At 46.1% G+C, this 27,440-nt stretch overlaps 1 protein-coding gene across 3 annotated transcripts in view; it reads right to left on the bottom strand.

The window, feature by feature from the left end:
- mpp3a (MAGUK p55 scaffold protein 3a) overlaps positions 1–27,440 on the bottom strand; it is an 89,086-nt gene that overhangs the window by 35,425 nt on the left and 26,221 nt on the right. For all 3 annotated transcript variants that reach the window (XM_078529695.1, XM_078529696.1, XM_078529697.1), the window contains exons 4-8: positions 26,935–27,012; positions 23,557–23,637; positions 9,285–9,422; positions 7,117–7,198; positions 3,141–3,226 (exon numbers count right to left, since the gene is read on the bottom strand). In XM_078529695.1, the coding sequence (XP_078385821.1) occupies positions 3,141–3,226; positions 7,117–7,198; positions 9,285–9,422; positions 23,557–23,637; positions 26,935–27,012 (465 nt within the window). The remainder of the gene's footprint in view (positions 1–3,140; positions 3,227–7,116; positions 7,199–9,284; positions 9,423–23,556; positions 23,638–26,934; positions 27,013–27,440) is intronic.

Below are 27,440 nucleotides of genomic sequence, written 5' to 3'. Positions count from 1 at the left end.
TGCTGCCAGGCACTACTTATCTCTACTTTGGTTCACATGGAGCTCTGCCAAGCAACCGGCACCCTCAGCCAGCCAGTCCCTCAGCTCCATCCAGGTCCTCACTTCCTCCAGTGAAGAGGTAGAATTAAGCAACCTGAAAGACCAATCACAGCACTTACCCACACCCTCCATCAGCACAGAGACACACACCTCGATGGAACCTAGATCTAGAGCAGGCTCGGGTTCACAATCTGGTGGTCACCACATGGACACGTGTCCGCAGCAGCAGGAGGCAGATTCGTGTGAGCTCCCTGGCACTCCGAGGACTGCTGAGGATCAAGCATCGTGAGGTCCAAGTAAAATGGCAAGCCTCTAGATTTGGCCTTCCAACTCATCCTGGAGAGTCAGCAGAAGGCGTAGGAACATCATGCAAAGCTGTTGGAAGCCCTTAACAGAGTGGCATGCGAGTCAGAGGAGCGCGGCCACCTGCTCTCTGATGAAGTGGTGCCCACATGTGCGTGTGTGGAGGTCTCCATGGGGAGGATGGCGAATGCCATGGAGACCCTGGTCCAGCTGAACATGGAGATGTGTTCAGACCTGCAGTCAATTGCGGGAGCCATGGGTGAGTTCCTGCAGTGGCAACGTGAGAGGGGAAATGGACACCTCGACGTCCCTCCAGGTGTTCCTTCCCCTCGAGGAGTAAGGCTAGAGCCCCTGGGCAGCTGAAGGGAGGAGGACTGGCAGTTGGACATCCCTGGGTCATCCACTCAGGGATCTCAGGGGCTGCCCTTTCCCTCTGAGTCCCCTTTGCCTCTCAGCCCCTCAACTTTGTCCTTTGTCACCACAGAGGGAGCAGCTGGCCAACGAATGATTCTGGAGGGAGAAGTGTGTGTGTGTGGCAGGGCCTTTCAGAGCCTCTTGCAAGCTCTCTCCCACACGCGTATCCTTCACGCATCATATTTACCTCAATGTCTGGAACATTTTGAGTGCTGCCTGCTGGGGTTCACTTTCAGTTGTCCATTTGAGCTGACCTGCACGTCCGCCCACCCAATGATCACACCCCCATGCAGCCCCTGATCTCACCCACCACGACTGTCATTTCATTGTCGATTTGGACAATATGGTTTGGATTCAGTTTTTCATGCGCTCACCCATCTTTTCCCCTCCCCCAGTCACCCATTTCCTTTCCCCCATCACAGTTGACCGGCCTCCCCAGCATCACCTTCCACCTCCCCTCCGTGACCTACCAGTCACAACCATTTTCCTTCAGGGATGCCCAGGTGAACGTGTATGTTCCCTTCCTTCTGGAAAACCCCACCCCCATCCACATTCACCTCCCCGACCTCCTCCTCCTCACCCCCAGGGTCTGTGTCTGCCACTGAGTCCCCACCAACCACTCTCACTGTCTCTTCGACCGCTACCGTCAAACTCTCACCCTCCCACCCTAATGCCTCACTCTGCACGCGGTCATTCTCACCATCCCCCCATTCCACGCCCATCCTCAGTTCACTCCCCAGGAGGCAGTCATGGACCCATCAGACACCTCTCTCGCATATTCAGCTGGACATCCTCACCTCTGAACCCCTTCCCCCCGTGGATCCCGTTCCCCCCTCTGGATCCCTTCCCCTCTCTGGATGCCTTCTCCCACAGAATCCCTTCCCCTCTGAACTCCTTTCCTCCTCTTAGTACTTCCAACTCCCCCCGGACTTCCTCCCGCTTAGTCCCTCCTCCTTCCTGACTCACTCAGACACCCTTACTTCTTCCGCAACTCTTCGCCCTTCCCCACTCCCGACTCCTTTCTCCATCCCTACCTTTTCCTCCAGTCTCAATTCTTCCTCCAGCCTTACTCCTTCCTCCTTCCTGACTCCCTCAGGTACCCTCGCTTCTTCCTCCAGCTCTACTCCTCCCCCCTTCCCGACTCCTTCCTCCACCCTGACTCCATCCCCTCTCCTTACTCCTTCCTCTCCCTGGACTCCCTACCCTGTCTGAACTCCTTCTTCCCTCTGAACTTCTTCCCTTACATCTTCCACCCTCTTACAATTACCACCCCTGTTGCCACCTTCTCCCCCGTTACCCCCTCCTCCCCCCGTATTCCCTCCCTCCCACCCAATCTCACCCCCCGACACCTTCATTTCCCCCTCCCAGCCTCACCCTTTCTTAACACCTCTTCATCTCCCAATCAATCCTAGACCTTCCTCTCCCATCCCCTCAGCCATCATCCATTGTGAGCATCAACAGTGACTTTCCATCTTCCATGAACTGCTTCGCAGCAGAGCCATGTCCATGAGAATCCACCCAGCATGCCATGGACATTCCACCAGGCTCCTATTGCTGTCAGGCTCCAGTATCTTCTGCTCCTCAGATGTCCGCGATGTGAACAAGGCCCTGGCGGTAAGTCCCGACTTTTGCACGTCACAGTTGTCAAGATGTGTTTTGCACTGGCGTGTTTTCCCGCCTACGTGGGTGGACGATCCAGTCTGCGGGGGAGGCGGGGGGGAGTGGGGCAGGGAAATGAGTCTGGCTGGCCTTATAATGCTATGCTACTGCATTACAGTGAGGTTCCCAACGTCTGATGGTGGGAAATGGGGCCTACAATCGACGGGCTGAGTGGATGATCGCAATCTGGTTTCACGATGTTGTGAAACCGATTTTTGGTCTTCTCGCCATATTGTGCGCTCACACCACTGAACATGCCCAATGCCAGCGGGCACAGAAAACCCTGGCAAAAGTCTCTCAATTGATCAATAGGGGTTGTTCATAACCTGATAAAAGGACTATTTTTCTGGGGCTGTTATACCAAGGAGGAAAGTTAAGATCATCAGGCTTCTTCATTGAGTATCTAGCTAACAGCTAAGGAAATCAATACACGCATGACTGTAAGGAAAAGTTGGTCAAATCAGAGGTCTGAATCTATAGCTAAATAGCTATTAGGTAGGTCAAATTACTTCATAACAATCAGATAGTCCATGTCAGAAATTGTAAACACAAACCTAGACTTTTCTTAGCTCTGTATTTAATAAATAAGACTATTACAAAAATATATTTATAATTTAGATGAACTAACACAAAAGATGCTTTAATACTCACTCAAAAGAAAAAAAATAGCAAATGCAAAAATAAAGCCTTGTTTAAAGATTTGTTTACAAAGATAAACTATATACCAGAATCTGACTGATCTCTTCAGGTGTCTTGTGCTCAACTGGGATTTCATTGACCTCTCTTAGTTCATCTCCAACATGAACTAAACCTGCAGAAACAAGAACAAAATGAATGTACACCTTAATAAAGGAATACCTAGTTAAAGGGAGCGATAACCCTGGGCCCTGGGCACCACTAATAGCTTAATTGGTGAAGGGAAATGTAACTGAACAGTACAAGCTAGAAAGTTTAAAGTTCAACCCTCAGCCTTTGCTGAATTAGCTGTGCCCATTTAGGGTAGCAGCTGTGGGTGCTACAATTGGCCTTGAACGAGTGAGGAGAAAACCAGTTACGGTTTCCGTTCTCGCTTACTATCAGATGATTGCTGGTGTGGTTGTTTGTGTGTAGATACCAGGTGAGGGTAGTGCTAGGCCCAACTGTGAAACCCTCCACAGTCAGACAGCTTAACTGCACTGACTCTCTGGCCTCACAAAGAAGATTGACCACCTGGATATACTTTTGGTGATTGGCCTAACCCCAAGGAACCTTACCCCTGCAATTGTAGCACCTCAGAGAAGGTACAAGAAACATGGAAGAACATGAACTTTGAAGTATTGCATTTTTCATCCTATTATACTCTCTCAGTATCACAGTGTCACCTCATAAGTCTTTCCAAAATTAATTATGTTTCCAAAAACAGGGCCTTATAACCAAGCATAGATAAATGTTGTGTTGCAAAAGGAAATTAAGCCCTGGATTTTCATCCGCAGGTTGGGTGCACAGGGTCAGAATTCCTACCCCTTATGGCCCCTCATACCCTCCATGGCAACCTATGCCCCTGTACCCAGCCCCTATCATCCTTTATATTCCTTATGCCAGCTTAGTGACAATTCATGCCAACCCATGCCCCCTCCCACCACTATTTGCCCTTAAACCTACCATGCCAATGCACCCAGTATCAACCATGGGCTGAACTCAGGACCCATGCAGAGAAGAGATAAAATAAATTTCTACGTGTCTATTACAGACTTCACTGTATTGAAAAAAACAGTCTCATTCATAAAAACCCAATTACCATATTAACATTCCTTCAAGGACACAAAGCTTTATAACAACAAACATTTCATTCAAGCATTGGAATTCATAGGCCCACATCAAAGAGTATATAATCACTTGTCATTGTCAATCAAACTGTGAAATGTAAGGTAACCTACTGTGCTAAAGGATGTTATGAAATCATTCATGCAGCACTGATCCAGTAATGGTAGCCCTCAGGCTTATGTCAACAGAAAGAGTGAAATAAAAAGCAATGACTTTTTTTAACACTCCAGACATTTTTTTCAAAGACTCAAAGAGCCCGACTTTTTTAAGTGCCTTGACAGTGTGACAGCTCTCTTTGACAGGTACTTTTGACAGTTCATCTTGGCACTTCTGACTGGTCCTCTTGACAGGTGCTTTTGGCAGTTTTAAAAGTTGGTTTTGACAGGTCTATTGACAGGTCCAATGAGCTTGACAGTAATGAGTTTATGCACTTCTAACACACATTCATGCCTAGTTTTAACAATTCCAAAGGCACCTGACCTCCACCAAAGGGCACCTTACCTCCTCCAAAGGACACCTGATTTCTCCCAGAGGCATGCCAAGACCATATCCAAAGGGATACCTTACCTCTCCAAAGGATTACCTCTCCTGGCTATCCAAACAAATCAACAAAGTTCAGACCTGCTCTTAACAGGTCTACTCTGCACACTTTGGGCTTCATACTCCTGGGCTACCAAAATTTTACCTCAGCGAAGGCAACTGTTGACTTAAATGGCCAGCCGCCTCCGTAAAGCATGCATGCATGAAAAAAACGCCCTCCCTCCATTCCTGCCCCCGCGAAATTGGGGAGTGCCATGTTCGGGAGCAGGACTTAGGATTTTCAGGTACTTCTGTCATTTTCACCATGATGGAGAGGTGCTCCGTCATGGCAAAAATCTGGGACTGAGTATTATTTTAAAACTAATTGACTGTAATGGAGTGATGGTCTGAGTATGTGCTAGTGGCCAAGAACCCCAGCATGTCCACAATTTCCTGAAATGCAGGAAGTTCACCAGCAACACTTGGGAAATGGCAAAATTCAAGGGAAGTTCTAGCTTAACTTAAGTTCTAATAATTAAAACTTGTAAATTTTGGAATGTGTTACCAATGCTACAAGTTGTCGTGGGACACCTTCTGTTGCATAACTACAAACGTCCCTAACCCAGAGAGAAAGAAAGAAATGGAGAAAAAGTGAAAAACTGTGAAAGAAGCAAGGAAACCAGTGAAAAGAATAAGAGTCTCAGAAAAAAAAGCTGGAGATCGAGATAGTGGGAAAAAAATAAAGCTAAAAGCTAGTGAGAAGTGATTAGAAATGAGAAAGAATGGAATTTAGGGAAATGTGAAGTAGGAGACATTGGGCTGCATTTTACAAGGGCAGTGGATTGCTCACTGCCCCCTTCCCCCCCTCCAACCCCTGGAAGTAAAGTCGGTTGGAGGCCAACTCACTGTGTGCCAGCTTGCCCCACAGCCGTGAAACGTTGTGGGTGGGCTAAATTTTTGGAGAGTGGGACTTCCTCACTCAGGAGGAGGTCCCACCCCCAGGAGCTGCTGGCCAATCTGATTGGCTGGCAGCTCGATCAGCGCCAGAGCTGAGTATTGGGCACTGCCGGGACTGCAGGGAGAAGGCCCAAAGAAGATCATGGCTGCCCTGAGAAGATAAGACTCGGGGTTTTAGTGGGGCTAGCGATCCCAGAGACCAGGAAGGGGGGTGAGGGGGTGGGGAGCCAGGTGGTGCAGAAGGAAGGTGGGGTGACATCTTGGGGATGGTGCTCTGATGTGTGCAGGCCACCCCTTCCTTTCCTCATTTCTCATGTAGGCCTTTAAAAACAGCCTGCCCACTCCTGCCTCTCTGCCCACACCAACCATGTAATGGCATTGGAAGCATATTATTCAGGTCATTAGGCTTGTTATCAAGCTTAAGTAACCCTCAATTATTTACCTACATATGGCAGGGGGGCTGCCAATTTCGATGCCAGCCCACCTAGCACATTATGGGGGTGAGTTTGGGGCTGGGCGGGAAGGTGTTGGGCTAGTCACCTGACCTGTTTTACGTACACCGCCCCCCGTTCACTGCTGAAAACACGCCGGGCGGGGCATGTAAAATCCAGCCCCCTCTCTTTCCTCCACCTACTTGACTCACCACAGGCCTGCAAAAGCAAAGATAATCAGAAAGCTGTTAGAATTTTTCAACACGATAGATTCCCATTCCAATGCAACAGGACATAATTTTGCCTATCGCTAAGCCAGGACAAGTTTCCAGGTCAGGGAATGTTAAATATTGTTGGTGGGCCAATGCAGCCCTTTAACTTCAGAAAGCCCCCTCCTTTTTTGCAGTCCTGCTCCATGTTATAGAAAGCCCCAGAAATACACTTACACAGCTAAGTTCCAATGTTTCCAGAATATAAATACTTTGGATGATCATTTCCCTTCATTTGTATGTTATTAGAATATGAGTGGCCTCAAGAGAGGAGAGGTACTCTACGTCCCCTGTCACTTCCGGCAGAAAGCCTACAAGTAGCAGAAGGGAGTGGGGAGCTGGTGAAATAGCTGTCAAAGAATCTTCTTCTTCCATCCCCTGCAGTGATACCAAGCATCTAGTGTACTACGGTGGAGAATGCCATGCAGTTGCTGTGGGGCTGAAGAGTTCATGTAGTGATAGATGGGAGAAAAAAGAATCAAGAGCTGCCGTTAAATTATTACAGAGCAGCACCATTCAATGTGACAAAGCGCGAAATTAGAATTTTAAAAATGGAAAAATTTGCAAGGCTTTGCGGACAAGCAAGTGGAACTAATTGGACAGCTCTTTCAAAGCCCCGGCACAGGCAAGGCGGGCTGAATGGCCTCCTTCTGTACTATATTATTCTATGATTCTGTAACAAGGAGAACAGCAGCCACCATGGCAGCATAAAGGACACTTACCACTGCGGTCTGCAGCCCCACCACGCATGATCCGTGCAACAACAACGGCGCCTGTTTGTTCATCCATTCTAATTGTCGCTCCCTGTTGTGAAAAAGAATAAAAGGCTTGCACTTATATCGCACTTTTCATGACCACTGGATGTCTCAAAGTGCTAATGAAGCACTTTTGAAGTGTAGTCCCTGTTGTAACACAGGACATGTAGCAACCAATGTGCCCTCGAACAGCAGTGCGATAACGATCAGATAATCCATTTTTTGTGATGTTGATTGAGGGATAATTTTTGCCCAAGATATTAGGTATAACTGCCCTGATCTTCTTTGAAATAGTACCATGGGATTTTTTTTACATCCACTCGACCAGGCAGATGTGGCTTCTGTTTAACATCTCATCGGAAAGATGACAGCTCTGACAGTGCAGCACTCCCTCAGTGATGCACTGGAGTGTCAGCCTTGATGTTTGTGCTCAAGCCCTGTAATCAGCCTTGAACCTGGAACCTTGTGATTCAGAGGCAAGAGGACCAATTGAATGAATAGCTGCAGTTGTGAGGATTGATGCTTGTCCTGGTATTTCAATTTTATTATTCATCTGTCACCCATATTTCTTACAATCAATTAATCATGCTGTGCTTTAATCACAACATGACAAGTATAAACGGCCTTCAGTGCTTCTGGATAAACTCATTTGATTATTAGACTAAAGAATGACATGACTGTATATTAAAATGTCTTCCATTTTATATTTCACCTTAACTCCACCAATGTCAATTAGCGCTTTAAGGTCAGGCTCTGGTACAAGTTTAAAATCCTTCCGAACAGCAATAACTATTTATCGAAATGAACTTTTATGCCTTGCAAGTCCGTTACCACAAAAAAAAAGTGATCAGTTAGATCTGAATTTGATTCTATCTTGTGATATTACCCTTGCTTTCGGCAGAAGCACCTCATCTGCCCCCAGTCTAATTAAATGCATTTAGTGGTTGTTCTAAATCTAAAATGAAAGCAGTTTGAAATAAGAAATAACTGCATTATATACTAGATGTTGAAGCTGCTCATCTCATTTTTATTCCATTCTGCCAGGATTGAGTTATGCAGTTGACTTCCCTTGAGGAATAAAAATTGTTCTGAGCACTTCATGTTATATCCTATATAGAGAGGAGCTGTCACTCCCTGTACTATTGTGACCCACAGCCTTTCTGAGCCATTTAGCTGAAGTAATGCCGAGAGTGTTAAAGGTCAGGGCAGTTTAAACTGGAGACCTTTAACCTATGAATTAAATTAAAACTGCTCCAGTTTATTTCACTTAGGATTTTTTTTTAAGGCTTTTACAAAGTAAAAAGGCCAAACTCTTAGCATATCACCAGGCCCCCAGCATATTAACTGCTTTCATCTTACTTTTGCACTTCCGGATGCATTAAACATTTATATGGTTATAACTTATTACAGCTGAATTATTAACCATGCTTAATTATTCAGTATGATCTTTTTTCCAGATTCTCTGAAGAACAAAAAGAGAACAATCGTGGCAAAGAACAAAGGAGTAAGATACAGTTGATGAGATGATGTAAGCCGGGCCTATGGCTGGTTTGGGTTTTGCATCAGCCCTCCCGAATATTACTTATCGAAGCCCCATATTCACAATTACAGTGAACTTTATTCTGTGGTCTGGCTTCAATGACATCATAAAACAATTACAAGATTGTGAGGGGCATGGACAGGGTGGATAGGGAGCAGCTGTTCCCCTTAGTTGAAGGGTCAGTCACAAGGGGGCATAAGTTCAAGGTGAGGGGCAGGAGGTTTAGGGGGGATGTGAGGAAAAACTTTTTTACCCAGAGGGCGGAGATGGTCTGGAATGCGCTGCCTGGGAGGGTGGTGGAGGTGGGTTGCCTCACATCCTTTAAAAAGCACCTGGATGAGCACTTGGCACGTCATAACATTCAAGGCTATGGGCCAAGTGCTGGTAAATGGGATTAGGTAGGTAGGTCAGGCGTTTCTCAAGTGTTGGTGCAGACTCGATGGGCCGAAGGGCCTCTTCTGCACTGCGTGATTCTGTGAATTAAATACATGATTGTATGCTTGCATGCAAATGAGCTTGCTCAAATATGATACGTTCTGTTAATTAAGTCAAAATTAAGATTCTGAGCACAAGTGTAAATATGAATTCAGAATACCAGTGGCTCTTTATTTTTCACAAGGCGGATAATCTTCATCGACTCCTCCTCCTCCTCAACTTCTAGGTCATCTGGCATTGGTGGTAGCACAGGATCAAAAGCTTTGCGTGCAACGGTGTCATGGGCTGAGAGAACAGCCTGTGATTGTTAAACAAAGTTTATTTTGACATTAGATAATAATACATTTCTACATCTTTATGATCATGCTGTATTGCCTGCCCCCAGTCTGTGTTGTGTGCTGTGGGAGGCTACTACCTAAATGAGCATTTTTACAACCTTATTTTATATATATTTATAGAGAGAGTCATTTTTATTTCAAAATCATCAACTGTTGATTCTAAGTTGATTAAATTATAGTGCCTTACAGCTATTGCACTTAGATGTGGATTTTATCACAGGGCCTTCTGGCATTCATCATGATAATTGCTGTAAAAAATGCATTGATGAATTAGAACACTATTTATTATGAAAATAATGGATAGACTCTGAGGCTGTAACTTCTCAACTCCGGATTTGTTTGATGGTTATTCATTGTTTGATATTGCTGCTTGGGGTTAGAATTGATGATAAGAGCATGGAGGCAGTGGGATACTGTGGTATGTGTGTATCATAAATGGCCCTGCTTTTTCCATGGTGAGACCTTATTAGGCATTCAGAACAAGCTACCACATGTAATCTGCGACATGTGATTACTAGCTGACTGTTTAAGGGGCAAGGTGCCTGGCATTGCTGCAGCTATTTAAAGAAGAATCTTTTTAAAGGGAATGAAGAAAAATGTTGCCAACACTTGCTCAAAACTACATTGTGGCAATGGATCAGTGTGTCAGAGCACCAAGGTTTCATGATGTGCTCAATGTGCTGCTGGAGGAAGCAGTGATTGAGAAGGTTGCCACGTGTGGTATTCTTTCCCATAGGAGGGTTGTAAAGAGTACCTCAAAAGTGGTGGTGCTCGATGACGATGCTCTATCTACCACCCAGAGAGATGAGCGCCAAATTTGGAAATGTTTGCAGGCCAAAAAAATCAATCAAGAGCGAAATACTGCAGATGCTGAACACCTGAAATAAAACCAGAAAATGCTGGAAATACTCAGCAGACCAGGCAGCTTCTGTGGAGAGAAACAGAGTTGGCATTTTAGGTTGATGAAGGGTCAACCTGCAACGTGAGGATTAAAAATTCAGCAACAGTTAACCTTCGCATTTGACCATCATGATCCACAATCAGACATGGTGATCCTCGCATTTCTCTAGTCCTTGTCTTACATCATTCCAAACCTTCCTGAGGGTGAGGGGTGCCACTGGGCATACATTTCCTCATTGTTCCTATACACTGCTTGCCTTAAGGTGTCCTGCTCAGAGGTGTGCAATCTCTTTAAGGTCCTCATGGCTGACAGCTTGGCTTTGCATGTTCCCACTTTCTCAGACCTCAGAAGACCACTGAAGTGCTTCTTGCGCTGACCCAATGCCCTGCTAAACACTGGCTGCTGACCTCTTTGACGATTGCCTGCCATACCTCCATTCTTTGCCTGGCAGGCCTTTTCCTGTCGCTCTCTGGAAATAAAATGTTCCTCCTGGCTCTCACTGCCTGGAGCATCACCCCCAGGGGGGCGTCGCTGAACCATGGGGGCTGACCTGACAGACCACCATGTGAATGCTCTGAAAGTCTGTTCCCTCGGGCCTGACACCCCCTGGCTGATGGGCACCCTTTAATTGGGGCCTGCTGTCCATTATTGGATAGATATCGCGGAGGAGACCTACTAATTGGTAGCCTCCAACAAAATGCTGACACGCATCGCAGTCCGAACGACAGAGAAGTCGGGACCCACGCGTGGTCTTGATGCTGCGCTGCTGACAGTCTTGGCAAAATCCAGCTCGATATGTTTCTAAGTAATCAGTATTTGCAGGAGTGTGTTATAGTTAGCATATTGCTCTCCTGCCTAAAGACCTAGTTGCGGCTTCCAGCACCACCAGTATCTCACATGTGTTACTCACTCCACCCTATGTCAGCGAAAGTACATCTACCCCGAGGGGTTTGGAGTTTCAATTTGAAAAGAGTGCACGAAATATGAGTGAAAAGGGTCTAATGGAGGCAGCAGTAAAGGAGCAGGAAATCTGTTGGCCGGGGACCCTAAGGATTTGGATTTCCTGGGGCTAGTTTTCAAAAGAAAGTTGCAATCAAAGCACCATTGTGCTCTGAATTATATAATACAAGGCATAATGACTGCGGAGAAGATCATGATCTACATCTGTTTGGCCACACAGTCGATTCTTCAGTCTACACAACTCCCCAGTGTCTGTAGTGGCACTCCCTGCGACAGAAGCCCTAAACACAGTTAGATCAGTTCCTTCAATGACTAATGATACAACAAGCTGTTATATGTATGCTTTCAACTTTCTGCAAGGTTGGATTGAGAGTCACCAGGCAGGGCTTTCATGCTCTCATTGCTGCCCAGAGGTATACTACCATGCAGATCGCTGAATGTGCTGAGAGGAAGTCCAGTGGCAGGAGCAGGCCTGGATAAGGCTGCTGACTGACCACTTACATTCTCTCCCAAATGACAGAGCAAGGGCAGAATTTTGCCCTTGACAGAGCACCAAGATTTCATGATATGCTCAGTGTGCTGCTGGAGGGAGCAGTGATTGAGAAGGTTGCCACGTATGGTATTCTTTCCCATAGGAGGGTTGTAAAGAGTGCCTCAAAAGTGGTGGTGCTCGATGATGATGGTCTATCTACCACCCAGAGAGATGCCGCCGAAACGGGCCCCGCCGCCATTTTGAGTGGGCGGGCCAATTAAGGCCTGCCCAGCGGGCTGCCCAACGGGAAGTGCTATGCGTTTCCTGTGCGGGGGCGGGGGAGGGATTCCCCAACTGTCAAAGTGCGCTGTTTCACGTATGCGCACGGAAGGGCGCACAGCTCCCTGAGACTAAACACTGTCTCAGGGAGATCACTGAAAGTTTTATAAACTTCAAAAATAGAAAAATAAAAACATTATTAACATGTCCCCCTCATGTGACAATGTCACATGAGATAGGACATGTTAATAAATATCACATAAACTTTATTAAACTTTTTAAAAACAGACATGAAACCTCATCCCGCCGGTGGATGAGGTTTCATGTTTTTTCTCCTTCCTGCTGGGGCTCCTGGCCTGCCCGCCAGCCTTAAGGTTGGATGGGCAGGGCCTTTAATTAGCTTAATTATCCTGTCAATGGCCTCAATTGGCCATTGACAGGTTGGCAGGCGGACAGCTGATTTCGCTGTCCGCCCGCCTTCCTGAATATTTAAATGGGGTGGGATGATGTCGGGGGTTCCTCCCGACGTCATTTTCCTGTCGGCGAACGGGCCCCGCCCCTAGCTCGCCAACGGAAAAATTCTGGCCCATGTGTCTAAAAGCAGAGAGGATTATAGCCAGCCATTGGAAGCTTAGTGACACTGGATGCCAGACCATCCCATGACCCAACAAAAGAAGCTACATGGCAAACCTTCATCCCAAGAGGATCCTGCTGCTGTATTGTAACTGGCCAAATATTTAAAGAATAGGTCATAAATCACGCAAAGCATATACTTGCATCAACTGGAGCACTAGAATTAGTATTTACATAGTAACAAATCAGGTTTACTTTATTACACTTTGTAATAAAGTGTAATAATTCTACTATTGCAGAACAAGATGGCAGCCAATCCATGGGTTTCCATGGTAGTTGATATGGTGCATTAGACAATGTTGGGTATGTTATTTTAGGCCAAGCATATGTGAATAGAAGTGTTAATAAAAGGGCAGCTTAGGCATCGAGGTGAACATATATTATCTGTAACAGCTGCTATGCCGCTTTTTGTGCTTTTAAAGGTGATTCTGCAGCAACATTCTCAGAGTTACAGGTACATTGGACTGTTGGGTGTGGGTGATCTCCTTCTTCATCACTGTCTCCAAGCTTAGATCTCTTTGGCAATATTTGCGCCATGCTGCAAAAGAGACGATCTTTGATGACGTGACCTGAGTGCACCGCATGACATTACTTGATCGAATGAAGCATAAGAATTGTTTTCTATTTACTTACCAAAAGACACAAGACTCTGTTGCTTACTTAGTATGATTGTTGGATAGTGAATTTCTTGGTAACTGCACGCTCAAATCCTGCTGGTTGACAAATGTATTCTATAGAATGTAACCCCTATAATGAGGTCTAAAGTTTCTGTCTAAAGTAGGTGTATTGATTTCTATCATAATATCTATCCTATAATCTCTACTTTAGTAACTATGGGCAGAATTTTCCATGGAAGTTGGCAGCGGGCATGTTTGGTGGCGTGAATGGACAATATGGCAAGAAGGCCAAAAATTGGTTTCACGACGTTGTGCAACTAGTTTGCAATCTTCCGCTATGCCCGTCAATGGCAGGGTGTTTCCCGCCGTCGGATGTCAGAAACTTCATTGTAATACATCTGCAAATCATTATAAACCCAGCTCATCGGAATCATCCCCGCACGCGGCATCATCCGAGCATGTCAGTGTGATTCCTGACGTGTTTCACAACTGAACATAAGCGACGTGCACCTGGCGGGCTGCACTTTGCTCGGGACTTTGAGGTTTGTTTGTCTGCCTGGCTTTGGGCAGCGCTCGCAATCATCAGCGCCAGGCTTCACACACAGCACCACATCACTTTTAGGGGGGCTCATGGGCAGGTCTCTACCTACCAGACCAGTTGTAATGCGGGGATGGCTTTTCAACAGCTGCAGGGCTAGGGCTTGCTCGTGGAAGGGGGAGAAGTGGCCTCAGGCAAGGGAAGAGGCTGCAGGGTGAGGCCTGTACTGGGGAAGGAGGGTATCCAAGGGTGTGTGTGGGGGGGCACAAGTTGATCTGTGCAAGTGGCCTCAAGATGGTGTGAGGGCTGAGGAGGCAGTCTCCAGAGGAGATGAGGCCAGATGGAGATGTGAGGGTGTGTGCAAGAGAGTGAATGGTGATGCCCCTTGAACTGGCAGTGAGTGAGATGCCAGTGAATGTGTAGTGGACTTGAGTGTGTGAGTTTAGAGTGATGAGATGGTTGCCTTAACCTGGCGGCACAGATGAGATCATTCATCCTCTTTCTGTATTGGATGGCCAACCTCTTCTGTGCAGCATTGGCACTAATCACCACTGCCATCGCCTCCCAAGCCGGAGTGCTGAGGTTGCTGGACCTCCTGCAGCCAGACCGGGGGTAAAATACATCACGGTGGGCCTCCACGGCATCCAAAAGGCATTCCAGGGACACACCCCTGAATCGGGGGGCTGCAGTCTTCTTGACTTTTGGGGTCATGTCTTCTGTGCAGCAGTCCTGGGCTGGAAGCACTGAGAGGTGTGCGCGCAGCTGCACTTTAAATATGGTGCCTGGCGTGATGAAGCGACGAGGTGAAATGGTATGTTTCCTGAGAATGCACGATTAATGAGTTAGGATTGGGAAGGTATGGCGTGAAAAGCCACCATTGCGGCTGGCGGATAAAATGTTCTTTTTCCTGCCCACTACTGTACTTAATGCAAACCTGGGATGATTCTGCCCTATGTCTGCTCCCCTGCAATTAAACATTTTACAGTGTCAACTCATTTTAAATCAATCTTTGTTCTAACCTTTGTCTTGAAAAGTGATGAAAATCTTGGGAATCAGATATGTCTGCAATAAACTATACTTATATTAATAGTCATTTGATAGTACAGAACTTGAGGGTTGCTGAGAAAAGAGACATGTCAAAGTTTTTTGCCTTGCACTCATCAGGACACTCGTAAGAATACCAATATAAGGGGAAAGCAACAGTGTATGAGAAGAGAGTGCTGATTGGTTAGCAAGTGGACTCTGATTGGTGGGGGCGTTGCTATGGAGAATGCTCCAATTGATGGTGACTGACAGTTAACTGCAAAGAATTATTTGAAATTTAAACCAGGCAGCTTGACCCTGATTGGTCAAGGAATTGTCCTGAAGAATGAGTCAGCAAGTGGCTGTTACTTATTTTGTTTAGTTGAAACAGGCGCAACCTGTGTTCATGTTCTTTCTGACTGCAAAGAACAGGCTCCTGTGTATCAGAGTCCACTTGCCAACCAATCATCACTCTCTTCTCATAGAATATAAATTGTTGTTTTTCCCTTATATTGGTGTTCTTGGGAAGTGTCCTGATGAGTGCGAGATGAAAAGCTTTGACATGCTTCTTTTTGCAGCAATATACTTATGTTCATTAGATTCTTGGTGAAAAGATTGGAAACATAATAATACTGAAACTAAGCGTGACAGTGATAGGATTCAACCATACACAGTGGGTTGAATTTCTGTTCTGGTGTCGGGATCCCAACACGGGTGCATTTCCAGGGTCTTGACCCTGTCTCATGTTGGTGCCTGATGCAATTTTTGATGAGCCAGTCAGCTAGTGGCCAGTGTGCACCCTCACCATCCAATTAAGGATGGGGTTGGGCACCCAAGGCTAGAGGGCCAATAGGAGGCCTTCCAGCACTGACACATTGGCAACTCCACCTTCTGAGCTGGCAGCTGCTGATGTAGGTAGCTAAAAAAGAGGGCACCTCAAGATGGAGGTGTGCCCCTGGAAGACTTATTATACACTTAAAAACAAAGAGAGGCCACAGCTGCTAGACCATTTTTGTGGAGGGAAATCTCCTTCACTGGACGGCCTGCGACAGTAGTGGCCACCCCACAATCATGGCCACAGGAGGGGAGTTAAAATGATAGATGGAGCACTGCCCCCAATGCCCTGGTCTTTTGCCTGGAGGGCACCACCATTCATTGGCTGGGATTCGGCCTCAATGGGAGGCCCAACTGCCAAGTCGGAAATTCCAGCTAGTGCCCATAGACTGGCCTTAAGAGGCTCATTAAGGGGTTTAACTGGCTACCCGCGCTTATGGGAAGGTAGCTGTCACCAAACACCCCCCCATAAAAGCAGGCATGCTTAAAAATGGCTCCTAAACAGGAGCATGGCAGAAAACTGGCACGCCGGCCAGCAGCAGGAAATTACAGGCCTGCCTACCGCCATTCCTGCCTCCACAGCCCCTTCCAAAACTCAGCTTGTTATTATCTGTGAATGGAGTACAATTACATGCTTTGTAATGGCGCAGCTGATGGTAAATGCTGAGCTGCTCAAACCCCAGAGGGAAACTTGAAACAACTGCCACAACTGTTTTGCGATTTGTATTTTTATTTTGAGATGCGTGCCTTGGGCCAGAATTTTACGTTCAGCGTGCGGGAACGCGCCCAGCACGCCCGAGCATAACATGACATGCCCAGCACGCCCGAGCGTAATATGATGCGCAATGATATCGGGCGTGCGTCCCGACGTCACCACGCACCCTCACGATATTTCACTAGGCAGGTGCGCGGTGAAGACAGAGATGCGCCCGCCATTAATTAATGGGTCATTTAAGGCCTTTGAGACACCAATTGTCTCGGAGTTTACGTAGCCTGTGCGATTTTCGGGGCATCACGCGGGTGCAACAGGCAGGCAGGTAGGCCACATTTTCAAAAACCTCATCCATAGGCGGGATAAGAGGGGTGAGTGGGCTCGCTAATGTGAGTTGTTAGAACTTTAATTTATTACTTACTGCTACTTGCTAATGTGAACAGGACAACTTCATTTCACCAGATCTGCTTTGACAGAAATAAGAGGCTTCAGTTCAGGACTCTGGAGGAATCATAACACTTGCGTCCTTTCAGGTATCAGACAGCCTTCCCTTACCCTGGGAATGGGGATTGTGGTCTCTGCTGGAGGCACCTCCTATGAGGAGGAAGAGAGGGGCAGAAGGGGGAGGAGGCTAGATGTCCCTATTCAGCGTCCAGGGGAGCGACCTGTGGGAGGACAGGCACAGGCACAAGGGGCACAGGGCCAACAGGAAATCTAAGGTGGAAGGGGCCACAGAAGACGCCACTATCCTGCTGCCACGGTTTACAAGCAGTGATGCAGCTACCTCAATATGTCTGAGGTTCAATGCCGAAGGAGGCTCCACCTTTCAAAGGAGACCGTGACCTCCATCTGTCAGGTGATCGGCCCTGAGATCAGCTCCAACTGTGTGGGTGGACACCCCATGCCAGTGGCTCTGAAGGTCACAGTGGCCCTCAACTTCTATGCCTCCGGCTCTTTCCAGGGGTCAGTGGGTGATCTGTGTAGAGTCTCCCAATCAGCTGTCCACAGTTGTGTCAAGATGGTGACAGACGCTCTGTTTAGGCGGGTATTGACTTTCATTCACTACCACATGGACGAGGCCAGCCAGGCTGAGCGAGCCAGAGGGTTCGCAGCGATTGCTGTCTTCCCCTGCATCCAGGGTACAATAGACTGCACACATGTGGCCATCAAGGTGCCAGTGGGTGAGCCCAGTGCCTTCGTCAACAGGAAGAACTTCCACTCCATGAACGTGCAGATAGTGTGCGACCATAGGATGCAGATTCTGCAAGTGTATGCAAGGTACCCAGGCAGCTCTCACGATGCCTACATCCTCAGACACTCCCATGTGCCGGGGCTCTTCAGTGCTCCAGCTCGGCTGGATGGATGGCTGCCGGGTGACCAGGGCTATTCCCTCAAAAGGTGGCTCATGACACCTCTCCGCCATCCAAGAACAGAGGCTGAACAGCGGTACAATAGGAGCCACGCCTCCACAAGGGCTGTGGTAGAGAGAGCCATCAGTCTTCTCAAGATGTGCTTTCAATGCCTGGACCATTCAGGGGGCGCACTGCAGTACCCACGAGATCATGTGTCACTGATAGTGGTTGCTTGCTGCACTCTCTACAATCTGGCACTGGAAATGGGGGGACGCAGTGGAGGAAGAAGATGTTGGCACAGCTGCTCTGGCATCAGACGATGAGCCCAGTAGTGAGTCTGGGGACGAGCACGGTCAGGAGAACACTGAGGGGATAGACGGTGATCTGGGCAACCTCCAGGGAGGCAGGGGCACCTGGGAGGCTTTGATCCAACACTCCTTCAGCTAGCCTACCAAATAAGAACCACCACCACATGCCAGGGCTGCAGGCTCCATACTCGATACCTGAGAGCAACATTTGCTTGGTGAACAACATGCACTTTGTGCCATTTCAATCAAGTTCAATGACAAACAAGTCACGCATAACATCATGGGTTATCCTGCACCTGCAGAACTAATGAAACACCCAGAGGCTTGTTGAACACAAACACATTTAATGATGTGGTGCCTGGCGTACATAATACAAATTAAATTGAAAGGTGTTATCCATCACACCTGTTAACATTTAATGTAAAACTGGGGGGAAAAATATCACCAGTGATAAACCCGTGTTGTGCTTCAGGTGCTTTAAGTTTTCGCTTGCGGGTGCTACGTCTAGATGCTCCCCCCTCGCTGGCACCGGCATTGGAGACAGCCTGCTGACTCTGCTGCCCTGTTGGCCTTGATGACCTTGGTGGGCGTCCTCTGGCCCGTGGAGCCTGTGCTGGCCCCGCCTGGGAGGGAGCGGCCTGTGCTACGTCTGGCATCTCCCCAGCTGCTGCAGCCTCATCGGATGCCACGGTCACTGGCAGAGGGGCAGAGAAGCTGCTGCCACCATCTGGAGCGCCCTGAGAGGACCCCTCAGAAATGACAGGCAGCTCGTGCGCCAATGTGAGGTCGCTGTGGACCTCCCTGTTCACCATTGATGGATGGGCACCTAGCTGGGATACTGGGTGCCCAATCCATCTCCCACACTGACAGTGACTGCTTGAGGTCATTGCCGGTGTGAGGGCTTGCAGGCCCGAGCGCATCCCCAGGAAGCCCTGATTCAGCTCCTGGAGGAGCCTCTCCATGAGAGTCGCCACTCTCTCCATGGAGGGGGCAGTGCGCTCGGCCATGAGAGTCATTGCATTGCTCATGCTCTGCGTGAACTTCTCCATCACAGAGACCATGGCACGCATTCCCTCATGTATCTCCGCCAGATCCTCCCGCACACCCTGCTGGACTTCCAGCATCTGCTGCCTCAGGCACAACTCCAAAGGCCCATCATCAGCCACCAACTGAGCATGTTTCTCGTCCCCAGCAGTCCTCCGACTACCGGCGCCCTGGGCACTCTCTGCCTCCGCCCGCACCTCAAGCGAGTGTGAAGTGCCCTCGCTGATATGCACCGAGATATTAGCCGCATATCTAATGCCCACCAAGGTGCTGGTATCTGTGCTGGTGCCTGCTCGGCTGAGAGGGTGTGACGCAGATGCGTTTCCATGGTTGCTGTCCTCTGGGGTTAGAGGTGGGCCTTCAGGCTCTTCACCCCGATGGGCTGCTGGTGAACCTGAAAGTAAGAACAAGGACATGTCATCAGTTGAAGTCGTTACGCTGTTACTGTGCATGCCTGGCACTCAGATCAGGGTGCCCTCGTCTTTCCATTTTCAATGGGGATTCCATGTTTGAGGCTCACATCAATATAGAGACAACAGTGGAATGGTTGGTCTTACAAACATTCTGACCTCAGTGCACTGCACTCTCACCTCCCTGTGGCACCCCAGCCTCACCGCGGCCGGTTGACCCAGGCACATGGCGGCTCTCCAAATCCAGGGCCTCCTGCTCATATAGAGTTAGGATGAGTAGGTGGGTGGATCACTGCCAGTCCACAACCTCTCGGAATTATTATGGGATGTCTTCTCCTGAAAGGAGAGAGGAGCATTGATTAGCCCACCCTGTACCTACAGCGCCATTGCAGCCTGGCCAACCCTGCCTGAGGAACACCTCGCAGGGCTCAGACGATTCCTGACCCTGCAGCTGCAAGACACTCATTCCAAGCAGACAAGGCTCACCCCCTTGACCAGATTCTGCCTCATTGACATTTGCCACTCACACTCTAAGACTTCTGAGGTCCAAGGGGTGTTGGGTGGGCAGCCCCTAACTGCTGTGATGAGTGACCCATGCCAACACGGTACTCACCCTTCCCGCTCGCAGGAGATCATTGAGCCGCTTACGGCACTGCACCCATGTGCAGCTCACCATGGATGCCACCTCCTCAAGGCATTTTTGGCAAGGTGGGAGGGCCTCCTCCTCCTGTCCCTGGGGACAAGGATCTCTCTGCATGCTGCCGCCTCCTCCAGGAGGGCAGCGAGACACTCATCCGAAAAACGAGGGGCCGGCTGCCCTGCTGATCTGCCCTCCCGCCTGCCGTGTTCACCCGTTACGATTTCCATCACGAGGTGCAAGTGCTTCACTGGCAGCCTTCGAATGGTTACCACGGCCACTTTTGAATTGGCTGCCGGGTCACCATTGGACCCAGCAGACATTGAGCTCCCGCCCCTGCCCGGCCCTTCTCGCTGTTGCTGCTGTCGCGTTCTACACTGGGTGTGCCTTAATTGGCCCTCACATGTGAAAGCGTGGTGCGGAGCTGATCGTGGGCGGCTGTTGGCTTCCCGACCGCCCCCACCGGCTCCCGCCGTGCCCGCCCGATGAGGGAAAAATTCTGGACTTGAATTCAGTAGTAATAAGTCCACCAAGTCTTAGAGGTTTTTTTACAAAATTAAATTAAACATTTATTAATAAAAGAAATGATTTTAAGCACATACATAGGTCTACAAATTACTACTATGTCAGCTCCTAGCTCCCCTAATTAATCTGCTACCCAATTACACCTTCGTTAAGGCAAAACTAAAAACAAATAAATTTCAACAGACCCAGGTAAAGCACTCAATACCCTAAACAGTGTTATTCACAGTGAGTTATCTCAGCTTCAGTTCCTGTAGACAGCAACTTGATACCTAGAGGCTGAAGGCTTTTCACACTTGTTTAGATCTTAGAATGCCTTCTGCTTACACATAACCTCATCTTCTTTATACATGTTTCTCCCTTTTTAACATAAATCCCATTGTTACAATATGCCTTTGCAACTTTACTTTTCTCATAATACAAATCTTTCATAGTACTCATATTATCAGTAATCTTTGGGGAAAATAAACACACTGTTTGGCTTAGCCTCTTATGGCTAGGTGACCTTACCATCTCTTTGAAATTCACTACTCTGGTTTATCTAAAAATGCAAATGTTCCTCACACATCACATTCTAAAACTTTGGCTATGTTAATGCATTTTGCATTTCAAATCTAGCTTCCCTTTTGAACACTCAAAAGATCCAGACTAGCTGTCTCTAATTCAACTAAATCCCCTCCACACACATCCACACAGAGAAATTAATCCAAACCCCCACTATTAACCTACCTTTACAATAAATCACAATATTATGAAAATTATTACATTTTCATGACACTTACATCTGGCATTGCTGGGCCCCAGATGAACTCTGAATATTGTTGCTTGTTGGTATATTTGCTACGTTGGTTTCCAGTTCAGTGAGGTTACTAATAAAACCCCTTAAGAATTGCTGGCACTGAGCAGCAAGAAATATTATTGTTTTGTGGTGGTGAATGTAATATAATTAGACGAAATTGTTCTGGTGCTCAGAGGTTATGACCAACACTAAACAACAAAATTGAATGCAAGAGATTGTTTACATGTCTACAAATGAAGCGAGTGAAAATTTGCAGCCTTTAAAATATACAAGTTTTTGTGGTGCTTTTTTCAGCTTTAAGCATTTTTACAATGGGTTTTCTCAGTGGTTGCCCTGCAGCACATTGGTGTACGAATGTATTTGGCTGATTGGACATGAGCCTTTGAATGTGGTTCTGGCATCAGACTGGCCATTGCTGAGCTGACAACAGTCTCTCTCACTTCTGTGCCACAGTGAAACCTATTTTGACATGTGTTGCTTTGAAAATAAAGACAACTCCACCGAAGGTTCAAGGAGTCATGTGACCTACTCCTGCTCTTATTTCTTTACACCCATGCAGCCATGTGTCCTTATAGATGTTGGGTGAGGACATGATTGAGCTCAGTTATGATGCTACATTCAGCTAGCCAGCATTCATTTGCTGATAAGGTTCAGAAATAAAGAATGGCCATTTGAATGACATATCCTTTGGCTGCCCTGTGAGGGGGAATAGGTGGGAAAGAATAGACACTATTAATATTAATTCTACTCCAATAGCTTGACCTGATGCTCTTCGTATGAAACTTTTTATGGTTTTAAGCTTTATGGTGCTAAGAAGAAAAGTAAGAGAATGCCCTTATCGATAGCTTTTCATGATCGCAGGATGTTTGAAAGTGCGTCCGTGCCAATGAATTACCTTTGGAGTGTTGTTACTGTTGTAATGTTAATGCAGCAATTAATTTGTGCGCACTGAGGTTGCTTGTTTTAGTAAAGCTGGTTGAAAGATAAATGTTGGACAGGGCATCACGCCAGGAAGAATTTTCCCCCCGTCGGGGGCGAAGTGCAGGAGCGGGCGTGGGCAGCCGCGCCTCCAATCGGTGCTCAGTGTGACCTCTGCCAGGAAGCGCTATGCGCTCCCTGTGCGGGCGGGGGGGGGATTCCTTCAGCTGGGAGTGCGCTCTTTCACGCATGCGCGCGAAAGAGCGCACAGATCTCCTTGAGGAGATCAGTGAAAAAATTTGAAAACATTTCCCTGACATGTCCCCTCATGTGACACTGTCACATGAGTTGGGACGTGTCAATCACTTTAACTTAAACTTTTATTATATTTTTAAAAACCCTCATGAAACCTCATCCTGCCCGTGGATGAGGCTTCATGCTTTTTCTGAAGCCCGCCAGGGCTCCCGGCCTGCCTGCCAACCTTAAGGTTGGACGGGCAGGTCCATTAATTAGGTTAATGACTTTTTAAATGGCCTCAAAAGGCCGTTGACAGGTCGGCGGGCACACAGCTGATTCGGCTGCACCTCCACCAACCTGAAAATGGAGATGATGCGGGGTGACGTTGGGAGTTCAGCCCGACATCCCACACGTCGAGTGGGCCCAGCCCCCCGCTCACCGACCTAAAGATACTGCCCTATGGTGCCATAGGGTTTTTACACCTACCTCAGAGGGTAGACCGAGCCTTGGTTTAATGCCTCATTTGATAAACAACACTTTACACAGTGTAGTATTCCCTCAGTACTGCATTGAGTATAAGTCTGGATATCTTTGGTGTGTGACTTGAACCTATGATCTTCTGACTTAGGTAAGAGAGATCTATCACTGTGCTAAGGCTGATAGCTTGCTCAAAACCTTTGAGTCAATTTTGTTCTCTGCACTTTTAAATTTCGTTCTCGAAGACATCGTCTATGTTGACTGATTATATGGATGGATTCTACTAGGAATTAATGACATTCCCAAATAAAGATTAATTAAATAATCTAAAACTAAAAAGGGTAATTATTTGCCTACAAAGAGGTGCTTTTTAATAAAATAATGTGTGGCATTATGAAATTACATTACATAGCATTCTTACCTGGAGGTGTGGTTTGGCCAATAACTGCATCAGTTCCCTTATGTCATTATTGTTTGGCCCACTCTGCAACTCTTCTGATATCTACAAGTAGTTTAAAAAAAACCAGAGGTGACAATAATGTACATTTATGTTTCACCTTAACCCAATTCTCAGAAATGCCTCAAATGCTTGACATACAATGAATTAGAAATACATTGGCTCCATGTAGGGCCAGGTGCTGACCCTATGCTACTAAAATGGCTGCTGAGGTTTTCTGAGAACATAATTGAAAAATACATTTTTACTGTCCTGAATGGTGCCTAATCACTACTACTTGATTTAACTTATCATCTCCCCATCTATGCCAGTTTAGCAACATCACTCCCAGATGCATTATAGTTTTGTTGATATAACATGTAGTATAACAAGGCTAATAGACAGTTACTGAGATTGTGTTTCTTATGCACTCTTCAAAAAGTTTATATTGAGAGCTACTATCAGAAGCAGAAGATGGCTGACACTCCAGACAATGGCTGAGACTCAGGACAAGAGTAATGGGTTGGTGTGTCACCCCATGAGGAATCCAGTTTGGAATGTTGACAGGCATAATATTACTTTGTCTGCATGTTTGACATGAACTGTCCCAAAGCTGTATTCTACAAAATGGGCTAACTAAGTGGGAAGAAGGGCATCAGTCATGTGTTCTCTTGAAAGATAGAGCCCAGTACTTTTGGCAGGCTTATTTGCTATGGTTCTGACTTTAGATTCAATATATCTTTGCCAGAATTTTCATCAATATGAAGGTAACAAAGAGGAAAATTGAGAGCTGTCACCATAGCAACAAACAGAATGCCTATGTGTAAAAGGAGCAATCTCTTGGATAAGAAAAGCACATTATCCCAAAGTAACAATGTTCAAATTTTTCTTCTTGTCTTGACTATAGCTGTTGTCACAGAAATTTACTCCTTTTTTCCAAATGTAAGGACCAATATTCACAACAAAGTCATGGCAAACTGTGGAGGAGAGTGCAGTTTCCCAATACCATTGGCCCCTTCACTGGTGAGGTCTGTTTTTTCTTCAGATTCTAACCTTTCATACCCCATTGATTGGGAATCATTTAAGGGAATGGTAGCACAGTAGTTATGTTTCTGGATTAGTAATACAAAGGCCTGGATTAATGATCCAGAAACATGAATTCAAATCTCACCTTGGCGGCTGGGGAATTTAAGTTCAGGCAGTGTGTAAAAAGTAGAATCAGCAACTATGAAGCTATTGGATTGATGTAAAAACCCATCTGGCTCACTAATGTCCTTTAGGGAAGGGAATCTGTTGTCCATACTCAGTCTGGTCTAAATGTGAATACAGACCTACAGCAATGTGGTTATGATCTGAAATGGCATAGCAAGCCCCTCAGTTAAGGGTGAGAAATACGGCTTTGTTAGTGACACCTATACCTTAAAAATGAATTTTAAAATACGGAAAACACAAGACTTGCTAAGAACAGAGAAAAGACGAGTATGCCCAAACGGTCAGTCACTGCCTGTTCAATCTGAGTATTACTTACAATTGTGATTCACTCACAAGCTTTCTACATGTTTATATTTCCGAATGAGTTACAAACAGTGAAGAAACTTTTGTGAATAGGAATGGTGACCCCCCAGCCGTATCCAGCAGCCTTCTTCAAAGGCCTCGATTTCTAATCAGAAACTCGTTGGTTGGGAATTGCATTAGTCTTGGTGTATTTTCGGGATAGCTTTGTCATTGCATCACCGTGTAATTGCAGCTTGTATTCAATAATGGTTTTAAATAGTAAACTTAAAGTACACTTCATGGTTACCCTGGTTCTTTAATACTATTTAATTTAATCACATTCCTGATTTGATCTAACTCGAATGCATTAAAAATCTAATAAATATTTTCAAAAATGTTTTACATAAGATATATATAATGAAAGTTCTAAAGGAAATAAGATTTATACATATATATATATATATATAAGTTTATAAGTTTATATTAAGAAAGGGAATCAAATATTCTGCTTTACTTATGAACTAAATGAAACAGCTCTCCTTTTATAATTAACCACTGCCCTATATTGTCCTGGGCAATAAATAAAGATCAGTGGAAGAAAATAGAGATCTTTGAAATGTGGATGCTCTCACGTAAGCTAAAAATTCCATATGCAGACCATAAGACAAATGAAGAAGGACTCGAAGTTGCAAGAGCAAAAAGAACTCTAAAAAGTGACAAATAGAAAAGAAAATGTCAGTGTTTCGGCCATTTGGTCAGAGCTGAAATGCTACAGATCTCTTCTAGAGGGCAAAGTGGGGTGTAGTTGGTTGATGAATGTAGATGAAATATAATGGATGTATGGGGATTGTACAAGACAGAGGAACATGACATACCATGACAGCAGATCTCCTGGTGGGAGTAGGTACAAGCAGACAGACAAAGACAAACTGCCCAGTTATCGGGCAATTATGGCAACCTTACATTATTTAGCTCACTAGAAACAATGGAATAAAACCTCAGATCAATGGAGCCAATACATTCAGTCATAAAGTACTTCATTCAACTTGCTAGTTACTGAATTACTTAATTATATTTGCTAATTAGATTTAGTTCCAGGAAGAGGTTAACCCTCTTTGCAGCTCGGTCTCAGTTGACTATATTTCTATCTGGTCAGTTGTATTTCTGCTCTTGCTCATTTCTAAATTCTTCTCACAATATTTTTCTTCCTCCTTCATCTTTTCTTATTATGCAATGTTTCTGAGGCAAGAGGAAACATTCTCATTTTTTTCATTTCAGCTGCCTTGAGAATTGTGTGACCTGGTGATGATTCAGCACTGCCCTGGATCTGTCTCTAATTTAATTTCAAATCCCTAACACCAGCCAGTGTTCACTTAGGCACTTCCTGACTTAATGGGCCTCCTGCTATACTTGTGTTATTTAGGGAAATGAAATTTCATTTTAAGGGGATTTTACTGTAATGCTGTATAATTTACTACCAATATGATCAATTTTCTGCTTTTAATATGAGGCACAAAAATATGGTCACTATACTTTAAAGAGTATTAAAAACAATAGACTTTGTACCTTCCTAAAAGTTGTCATTATATTAAGCAGTAAGGATGGTTCCGGGTAGCTTAATTTTGCCAGTGTAAGTTCAGCATTACCAACAGGACATTGTATTTGCCTGGCCTACTGCTGATGGTGTCACATCCCACTGACCAACGGTAAATGTTGTGCAGAGAAGTATCATTCTATAGTACTATAGGGGAATCACCTTATGGATCTCAACATTTCCTATATCAAAATCACTTCTCAATGCAATGATGTGCACAATGTTATCCTGATCAATGGATTTCTGTTGCTGAGCACCCTTTTGTAGCTACTTACATCCTCTGCTAAAGCTGCTGCGCTATGTAGGGCAGGAGATGGCCCCTGCCTGACAAACTGCTGGAGCTTCTGATGAATCTGAAAGGGAAACAGAGACTATTTAAACAACATTTACTCCATCCACTGTGATTAAGTGAACAGCACAGAAACAGCCAGGCTTCAGGGGTTGCTGCTCAGGTATGGAACTGTCATCCTGTGATATTCAGTGATAAAGCACATTTCTCAGTAAAGGTGTGCAAAAAAGATGACTTGTAACTAAAACAGACAGACCAAAATTACACAAGAATGGAAGCCATCAAATCTAATGGTTATTGTAGATTGATTCACAGTGTGGTGCATCAATGGCACTCTGCATTAAACTTTCAGTCAAGTTTATGTGAAATGCATACCAAGTTCTTTAATGTAGTCTCCATTATTCCCAGGAACCACATCTAAACTAGCTCTCCCAAAGCCAGGGCTAGCAGGGTATTTAATGTCACAGTACAACATAGTTAAGGTATAGCACT

This window comes from Cetorhinus maximus, chromosome 25 (assembly GCF_964194155.1).
Source record: "Cetorhinus maximus chromosome 25, sCetMax3.hap1.1, whole genome shotgun sequence".
In the NCBI taxonomy this organism is placed as follows: domain Eukaryota; kingdom Metazoa; phylum Chordata; class Chondrichthyes; order Lamniformes; family Cetorhinidae; genus Cetorhinus; species Cetorhinus maximus.
This window is presented reverse-complemented; position numbering and strand designations above follow the sequence as displayed.